Source organism: Marmota marmota, unplaced genomic scaffold (genome assembly GCF_001458135.2).
Source record: "Marmota marmota marmota unplaced genomic scaffold, marMar, whole genome shotgun sequence".
NCBI lineage: Eukaryota > Metazoa > Chordata > Mammalia > Rodentia > Sciuridae > Marmota > Marmota marmota.
In genome coordinates this window covers 2,255,890-2,265,287 of record NW_026000081.1, presented here as the reverse complement: position 1 = coordinate 2,265,287, position 9,398 = coordinate 2,255,890, and the positions used below count along the sequence as shown (strand labels likewise).

Here is a 9,398-nt window from a genome sequence, read left to right as displayed (position 1 = left end):
ATAAATAAGTAAATAAATAAAGATAAAGGTACATTGACCAAAAAAAAAGAAAAATAGGGCTGGGGATGTGGTTCAGTAGCTGAGTGTTCCTGAATTCAATCCCTGGTACCAAAAAATTAAAAAAAAAAAGAAACTTAAAAATTAAATTCATGATCTTGGCCTCAACGGCAATCATTTACAGATCTCAGCCATATCAGTTAAAGAATTGTAAAATTCAGAAGTGGTTTACATTAGACTTTGGAATGCACTGTGAACTTCCCTCATTAGAGCTGCCATCATATGAGTGGCTAAGATTGTTTAAAGAATCATTCTATTTGACCCTCAAATGTAACAATAGCAAATAAGTATCATTGTTACTAGCTAACAGATATAGAATCTAAGGCTGTGTGTCCATGAACTGGAATCTGACTTGATCTCATTTTCTGGTTTCATATCACTAGCTCTTGGATAATAGGGAAATCTCAGAGAGATTTGAAATGTACATGCACTTATGTGCAGTTTAGCTAACTCACATGTAAATGATGCAAAATTGATTGAAATTCACTAATGGGGACCCCAGGATGACTTGCTGGGCTCTGTATTCATTAGGAAGTCATACTCATGTGAAAATAGTGACTTGAGTAAGCAGAATACATATGAAATTCCTACTGTGGTTGCAGGGGAAAAAAAAACTTCATATGCATTTGGAAACTACAATAACAGGAAGTATTTGGAAGAAAGTTTTGGCCTAGATCTACACAAGGAAAGTACAGAACTAGAGTATATTATCACCAAAGTTCTAGACTGTTCTGGCGATTTTAATCCTATTGTTTTATTAAGATTCTGAGACTAATTTAGCTCATATCACTTAGTTTTATTAAACCCTAATAGGAAGTAGCTTTGAAATATCCTATTTCAACTTTCATTTATTCATTTAACACATTTATTGAGAATCGCCTTCAATATGCCAAGTAATGTATTAAGCATTGGGGATCTGGGAAAGTGCTATCTATGGTCTTCATATAAATTTACTTCTAGTGTGAAGAACCAGGAAATAAATTATATTCCCTTGTAACACTGTAGGTTAATGCTGAAATGTATAAAGCACATGCAGCTTTGGAGAGGTGAGTTATGTTTTTGAATCATGTGCATTGTGTAGAGAAAGTAAACATTAAGGAGTAGCTCTTAGCCTAACTCTCAGCTTCAACTTGCAATGATTTTCCCTTTCAACTGCCTTAGCCTATTATTTGAGAAAAGAGTAAATTTCATACATATTAGGCATCAAGGGTAGATAAAAAGGGAAAAGAGAATTGCCCGAGGCCTACTTTTTACATAATCATTTCATAGATGCATATTTATTTACCAAAGTGTAAATGCAAATTACCATGCCGCCTGCAGTGATGCAGTTTGAGGAAATATCTACTGTAGACATGTAAGTAAAAGCAGCACATTAGAAAGCACAGGTAATACAAATGTAATAGTTTAAAAGTATATTTGGTAATTTTTCCAGGAGATGGCACTGTTGAGTTTACTTCTTTTCAGACAGTAAGACAATAGACCATTCATCTTTGTCACCCAAACAAAGAAATATTCGTTTATAGCCCCTCTTCTCCCTCCAACTAATCACATGCTACTGGAACTGACTGTCTTGTGATCTATTCCATAGTTGGCATAGATTAAAAATTAATCTATTTAAAAAAATAATCTGACACATAATAGTTACAGAAAAGGTACAAATTGTTCACCAGTTTTCATCAGCTATATCTTGTCAGTCCAGTAGCTGAGAACTTAAAGGACATTCTGCTGATTGTCATCCTGTCCTGATGACATTCAAAAACTTTTCACTTCTCACTCTGGTTGTTTGGGGGGAAAATGTAAATTGGAAGATGTTTTGTTTGCAAGTTAACTTGACCAATATCTTGATTTTTATTTTGGGTTGGGTGCACTGCAGCATTTTGCTCTCCAATGACTATAGTTTCATCTGGGTTTACTGCCAGCTTAAAGAAATTTTTGGTGGATTTCTTTGGGTGTAACGTTTTGCATATTTTGAATCTATTTGTTACCTTTTCTACTGAACAACTTCTAGCATTTAAAAAGAATGGAGTCCGTAAGGTTAAGGATTCAGAACTGGTTTTACCTGTGCTGCATGTTGTAGAAGTTGTGTGCGCAAGTTTTTGTGGTAAAGAAGCTGTGGTAAAGGGAACAGTGTAGGGGTTTTATTTATCGGAGGAGGGGTGCCATACAGGACTCTTATTCTGGAACCAAACTTATTCAATGCACTCACTGCAGGGTTGAGGCACTTTGGTAAATAAATATGCATATATGAAATGATCATGTATAAAGTAGGCCTCGGGCAATTCTCTTTTCCCTTTTTTTTTTTTAAATTTTTTTTAATTTTTTTTTAATATTTATTTTTTAGTATTTGGCGGACACAACATCTTTGTTTGTATGTGGTGCTGAGGATCGAACCCGGGCCGCACGCATGCCAGGCGAGCGCGCTACCGCTTGAGCCACATCCCCAGTCCCTCTTTTCCCTTTTTATCTACCCTTGATGCCTAAGCAACGTTCGAAGTCCAGGAAAACCAATAAATAATTCCGCCTTTGGCCTACCTCCCTGCAGAAAAGGAGGGGCCAGTGAGGCCAAACGTGGTGGAAAGACTTTTCTTGAGGCTTGCGTGAGTCACGGGTGTCCTTCTATCTGCCTCGGTAGGATTTGGCCCACACCAGTTCCCATTCACCTTGTCAGCAAGTCTGCAGCTTCAGCAGACAATGGGCGCAGCAGTGAGCCCGGGTTAAACCTGAAGCACCAGTTCCTGACGAAGCCCCCTTTTCCAGCTGAGCGAGTTGAGGGATTCCCTTAGGAGATTTCCCAGCGCTGCCTCAACCAGGGGAATTTTAGGAGTGTTTCTGGGGGAAAGGGGGGAATTACCCAGCCCCAACTTGAGGGCGTCAGAGGAGCAGCAAGGAGTCGGAGCACCGCGGAGCTGGGGGCTTCGCGGGAAGGTGGGGAGAGCTCCTACGCGAACTCTGGAAGCCGGAGCCCGGAGACGCCGTGCGAGGGTGGGGAATGACCTCAGCCTTCTCTGCCACGTTCCAGCCAATCAGTCCCGCATCTTGGCATCCGAATCCAGGACCCCCGAAGCCGGAGACGACGCGAGCCAATGAGGAGTGGGCCAGGGAAGAAGGACAGGCGGCCAGCCTATGCGGGCGGAGAGGCCCGGCTGCGCGTATCCAAGGAGCGCCAGGCTCGGGCTCGGGGGTGTGGCGCAGCGCCGGCGGGGGTGGGCGGGCGCGCCGGGTGGCAGGTGTCAGCGGCGTCGGCATTCGGCAGCGATGGAGCGGCCCCGGGGAGCTGCGGACGGCCTCTCGCGCTGGCCCCACGGCCTCGGCCTCCTCCTCTTCCTGCAGCTGCTGCCGCCGGCGACCCTCGGCCAGGACCGGCTGGACGCACCGCCGCCGCCGGCTGCGCCTCTGCTGCGCTGGTCCGGCCCCGTCGGAGTGAGCTGGGGGCTGCGCGCGGCCGCGGCCGGGGGCCCGATCCCCCGCGTCGGCCGTTGGCGCCGCAGCGCGCCCGGCGAGGACGAGGACTGCGTTCGGGTCTCAGACTTCGTCGCGAAGCTAGCCAACAACACGCACCAGGTGAGCGGGCGCCCGGCCCGGGCGTCGCCCGGACTGTGAGGTGCCGCCCCTGGCCGCTCGCGGCTGCCCGTCCGCTGGCGTAGCCGGCCCCGCTTCCTGCCGGGCTTCCCTGCTAGCGCGCGGCAAGGCTCCGCGGAGCAGGGGACCCCCAGCTGCGGCTCGGAAACTGCGGCGGGCGGAGTCGGCTTGGGCTGCGGCCCGCGGGGCTGTGTTTCGTCACAGGGGAGACAATCTTAGACTTTCATGGCATTCTTTTTTTTTTTTTAAGTTGTCAAAATATATTTTGAGTGTCGTTGTTTCCTGTCTGTATAAATAATCAGATCCAGTAACACCGACCAGAAAGCTGGAGGAATAATTACCTCTTAAGTGCTTGCAGAAGTTGGGCTGCGCAGAAGCAGAGGTGTGTCCTCTCTGGATCAGTACTTTCAGGGTGGCGAGGCAGTGGTGAAATCCCAAAGCAGTTGTTAGGTCACTGCGTGTATTTTAATAGTTAAAGGAACAAGCATGGAAATTAGATGACATCGAAACAGCTATAAAACAACTTCCTTGCTCCTAAAAATTGTTCAAGTTGTTTTTCAGGATGCAGGCGCAGAACCCTAGAACTTGACCCAAAATGACCTTGAGAGGCTGGCAGAACCAAATGTCCCATGAGTAGAACTTGAGGAATAGGGTCTCTCAGACCTATGTTAGAAGTGAGGGACGCCTTCACCAGCTGCAAGACAATCTAGAATTATCCACAAGTTCCACCTGGATTGACTTCCTGGGTACAAACTGTTCCACCAAGATTCTGAGTCACAACCAATCATGTCTCTGTTTCCCCCTACACCCGGGGCTGCTTGAATTCCTTGCTACAGGCAGATCAGGGAGACAGATATGAGAATCCTTCTGTTTCCTTTTTCTGTAAACATTTTTCTCTTTGCAAAAACAGGTGCCATAGCATTGACTTCTATGTGTATTCAGCCACCAGCCCTTGCTAAGTCACATTCTTCTTCTTCATCATCATTTTGCAGTATGGGGTTGAGCCCACCCATACTCCACCACTGAGCTACATTCCCAGCCCTTTCTATTTTATTTTGAGACAAGGTCTCAGTAAGTTGCTGAAACTGGCCTGAACTTATGATCCTCCTGTCTCAGCCTCCCAAGTAGCTGGGTTTAAAGGCATGCACCACCATGCCCAGTTCAGTCACAATATTATTTATGTGATCTCTCTTCAAAATTGACGGTCCATTCTGGTATTGAACTCTGCTAAGGATATCTGTATTGTGTTGCCACAAGATTTCCAATAGCTAAGAAACACTTCACAGATATTCTGTTTTAAGCCAGTTCCTGGTCAAAAAAGACTTTCAAAATTGTGGCATTTCTGTCTGTGGGGACCAGTAGTTCAACCTTTGACACACTACTGATTGAGAAAATTTTAAGAAAGAACTGGCTCTTGCTTAAGTACAATTTGGGCATTTTCCTCATTTTTTTTTAAGATTAACAATTCTTACATCCTACATTTGCAAAATGTATTTTAAACTCAATGTATTTTCTCCCTTATCCTTGCTTCTTTCCAAGAGAATTGCACATGGAGACAGATGGGTGGCTGATGTTCTGGGTCTGCACTTTTCCTTGTTTTACCGCATTCCGTTTCAGTATCAGCTGAGCCACTGCATCTTCTTGGCCTATCTTTCTGGACCACTCTTGGTCTCAGATCTGGGGGCATGAGTCTCTGGAAGTTAAGGCACAAGTATTTAAGGAAAATGTGTACATTATAAAGCAGTCCAAGCAGCAGCTGTGTTTAGGTAGGGAAGCTAGTGCTGAAGGATAGGGCTGGTTGGATACAGATAGGATGGAATGAGTTTTGGGGAACCTTCCTATTTGATGAGAGAAAAAAAACTAATTATGTACACTTCTTTTTCATAGTGGGGGGTTGAGAAAGACTTCACAAGACATGCTTAATTTATTTGAGGACCACAACTTCCTTGGGCCAGCCAGACATAGCATTCTCACACCATTTTTCAGATTCTTCTTTTGTGGTTGACCTATCTTTAGATCTGCTGCTACTTTTGGATTTATTCTTTAGTCAACAGTTTCTGATTAATTCAGATTGCTATAGCATTTATAATATATTGATTCCAAAGCAAGAGGTTGTGGAAACTGGCTCAGAGAGAGCTAAAACCATTCATTCTTCAAAGTCCATGTGTTCTTTAGTTTTCTTTAATTTCCCTCTGTTTCTTACATTTTATTTAGCTGCTGTTTCTAATTTTTTTTTTTTTTTGGCTTTTTTTTTCCTTCAGTCCTTTTCAGCAACCTTATTTAAAATAGCTATTTTTGCAGTTGTTACTCATCCAGCTCTTCTTCAGAGATCTCAGTCTTTTTGTAATCTGTGTATCTGGTTAAAAAAGGGGAGCCTTTGGCTGGGTGCCATGACACACACCTTTAATTCCACCAACTCTGGAGACTGTGGCAGGAGAATCACAAGTCTGAGGCCAGCCTCAGCAACTAGCAACTTTGAGAGACCCTGTCTCAAAAAAAAAAAAAAAAAAAAGACTGGGAACAGTGATAAAGCACCCCTGGGTTCAATCCTCAGTACCAAAAAGAAAAAAAGGATTCCACTTCCTTGATCAAGAATTGTTATGTAATGGTCTGTTCTGCTTTTCAATTCTATATTTTTAGAAGTCATATTAAATCATCCTGAACAGTACTGAAGAGATCTAGTATTCTGGGATCCTTTGTAAATGGTGCAAAATTAAAGTATCATCATGACTTTTTAGCACATGGTATACTTTTGTATAGCTAGGAAAGAAAAGTGCCATTTAGAGTAGTTTTTCCTATATAATATTCCAGAATTCAATTCCCAAGAAAAATAGAAAGTTCTTGGTTCTCATTTCTTATAACTTGATGTTGTTATTTTCAAGCCACATTAATTTATATAATCCATGTATGTGAATGCCCTCCAAGGGCCCAGATTTGGTGTTGGGTGGGATTACCAATTTACAAAGAAAAGATAATTCAGACTGGAGAATTAAAACCTCAAAGGTTTTAGCAAGCTTCCTAGACCTGTTCCTATGGCTCATGAGAATGTATTAGCATATGACTAATGTATTTTAACATACACATTATTTTAACTAATTTATTTGCTTTCTTAAGAAAGCAACAGATTATTCTCTTTGCCCAGGCCTCCCTGTTTCTCTCTAGGTTTCCTTTCATATTCCTTCTTTTCAATCTTGAATTTAAGTCTGTTTCAAATCTATTTAGGGATTATCTTGCACAGCATATATTTTTCATGTAGAAGTCAATGATTAAGTACTCTATTTTGGGATTTGAGGGAAGAGAGGGAAAGGCTTTTTCAAACTACAGTGTTATATAAGAGACTCTTAAGAAAGAAAGTGGAAATCAAAATACTGGCCATTACTAAAAACAGAAGACAAAAGGAATGACAAGAAAATAAAGAAAAAAGACAACTACTTCTACTTTATCCAAAACCAGACTTCCTAATTTTGATCTGAGGGTGTGACATGCCATGGAAAGGCAGAAGAGCATGGGACAGACTTTGAGGCCAGCCTGTCAGCATTTGATTCCTGGCTATCCCGATTAGCTGTGTTAACTTGGGTAAATGACTTAAGCCCTCTCTGTGTCTTAGTTCCTAATCTGCTGGTTGTGAGAAATAAATTAATGTATGTGTAAAATACATTAACTCATTAAAACAATGTCTGACACCTAGTTAGCACTGACTAAAAAGCTGTTATTTTCAGGGATTGTTCATAAGTGCTATTTTCTGAGGTTCAGTGGTCTTCTTTTTGCCTTTAACACAAAACTGTTTTCAGGCTACACTTTTAACTGAATCTTTCCTTCCAGTGCTGGGAGTGTTCACAACATGTATAACATTTGTATATGAGAGAAATTGAGCAGGCCTCAAAGATTTTATTAATGTTAGTTGCTAAGTTGGGTTGCTTCAAAGCACTCTCCCTATAAACACCCCTTTGAGGGTAGGCATGAAACTTTGTCTTAAAGAAACAGTTGAAATGCCTTGGCCACAGTTTCAGGATGGTGGCTGACATAATTTCCTTACTTCTCATTCCTGTGTACAGCCATTCGACAAATTCCTGAAAACTTTTTAAACCTAGGATTAGTGAAGCCAGGAACTGTTGCTCATGCTCTCTTCTCGCTCTGCTCCTGTCACTAACTACTTCTTTGTACATAACTTCCCAACTTCTACCCCAACATCAAAGCATCTGGTTTCTTAAATAAACAGGCCCTGTGGAGAGGCTGTGTTGTGTGAGCCGTCAGCTCAGGGAAGAATGTGTGTGTTTGTTTGCGGCACTGGCAGGCTGAGTCCGGGCTGACGGAACTGAATGTGCCTGTTGGCGGCTTCGGGGAGCTGCTGCTCTCAGCCTGTTGTGGATCACCAGGCCTTTGTAACACCCGGAAATCTGAAGGTCAGTGCCTTTAGCTGCCCCGGAACTTCCTATCTGCCTCATTCATTCTAGAACTTAGCCCATCTGCATGCTCCCTTCATCAGCACCCCACTTCCAACTTCTAGTTTACTTAATCACCTCTTGAGGCCTGTTTCTTCCGTTCATGTTTGGATCAAGGCCTAGGAATTCTGGAGGTTCTCCTTCTTGGTCCTGTTTGAGTTGAAAATCCTCTCCCATTCAGTGTACTAGTCAGACCTTTAACCCCAAAGGGATGTTCAAATGATGTGTGCATCAGGGATGCCATTATGAGCCATCAGCAGATTTGAGGACATCTAGTTTCTCTGGGGAAAGATTAGTCTTCATCTAAGGTTTGGTTGAGGTGAAAATAGAAAGCTAGCCAGGTATGTCAAATGGCTCAAGGGGAACACAGTGTAACAATTAGGTAAGTTCTCTGCTGGCTCCAATATTTGGCTTTGTGTACATTGATTTTTAATTAGAAATTCAAGATTTATCTCTGCTTATGAAAATTAATTGAAAGAAGGCTTATGTTCTGGTTAGTTTCTAATGGCTGTTTTCTTTCTGTAATAATGATGATAATAGGCTCTCCGCCCTGCTGTTGTGATCTGCTCTTTCATGTCAAGTTCATAGAGGCTGTTAACAGTTTCTTCTTGCACTCTGCCTGCTTTCAATCAGCTCTTCTTAACAGGCATCAGACTCCTGGTGGGTGACTGCAGAACCTCTGCTCCCTAGTTGGCCTGTTCGGCTTGTGGGAGCATCTCATGCCAGGCGGTGCACAACCCCCAGATGTAGTGGTCAGCCAGAAAGAACATTCCCTCTTTTGCCTTCCTTCCTACTCTCACTCCTCCTCAATTTCTATCTTTACAGAAAATTAACTGCATTTTGAGGCTGGAGAAATGAGGCTCAGATGTTTTATATGATTAGGAGCTAATGTTTAAGGCAGATGAAACCATCACATTTGACATGTAATTAGCTTTAGAAAGCAATATATGGTAATGGTTCCAAAAGTATTATGAAATAGGTATTGCATTTGTAAATTCCTGTTAAGTTTTTAGTTCCCCTTCTCTGCCTTCGTAAGCCGTGTTCCCGTGGCATCTTCTACCACTCTTTTTAAAGAAACTTGGGGCAACTTGTTCCTCCCACTCTGTGGCCTGTAGGTTGGCAGGGCTTGGGAGTAATGGTGCTTGAGGAACAACCTGATCGATTTCAGTCAGCCGTAGGCAGCTTTTTTGTTGTTTAATGGTGACTGTTGTCAAAGTTGGCTTAGTCGTGTGGCTTTGAGCCTGCTGGGTTGAATATAGTCATGACAGACCCTTCATATCTATAAAGATTGTTAGGTGAATGCTGGACATGTGGGTTTAT

The 9,398-nt window shown here is 42.8% G+C and overlaps 1 protein-coding gene across 2 annotated transcripts in view; it reads left to right on the top strand.

Moving 5' to 3' along the window:
* Positions 1-3,312: 3,312 nt before the first annotated feature.
* Sort1 (sortilin 1) overlaps positions 3,313-9,398 on the top strand; it is a 68,083-nt gene continuing 61,997 nt past the window's right edge. For both annotated transcript variants that reach the window (XM_015505095.2, XM_015505093.2), the window contains exon 1: positions 3,313-3,618. In XM_015505095.2, coding sequence (XP_015360581.2) covers positions 3,313-3,618 — 306 coding nt within the window. The remainder of the gene's footprint in view (positions 3,619-9,398) is intronic.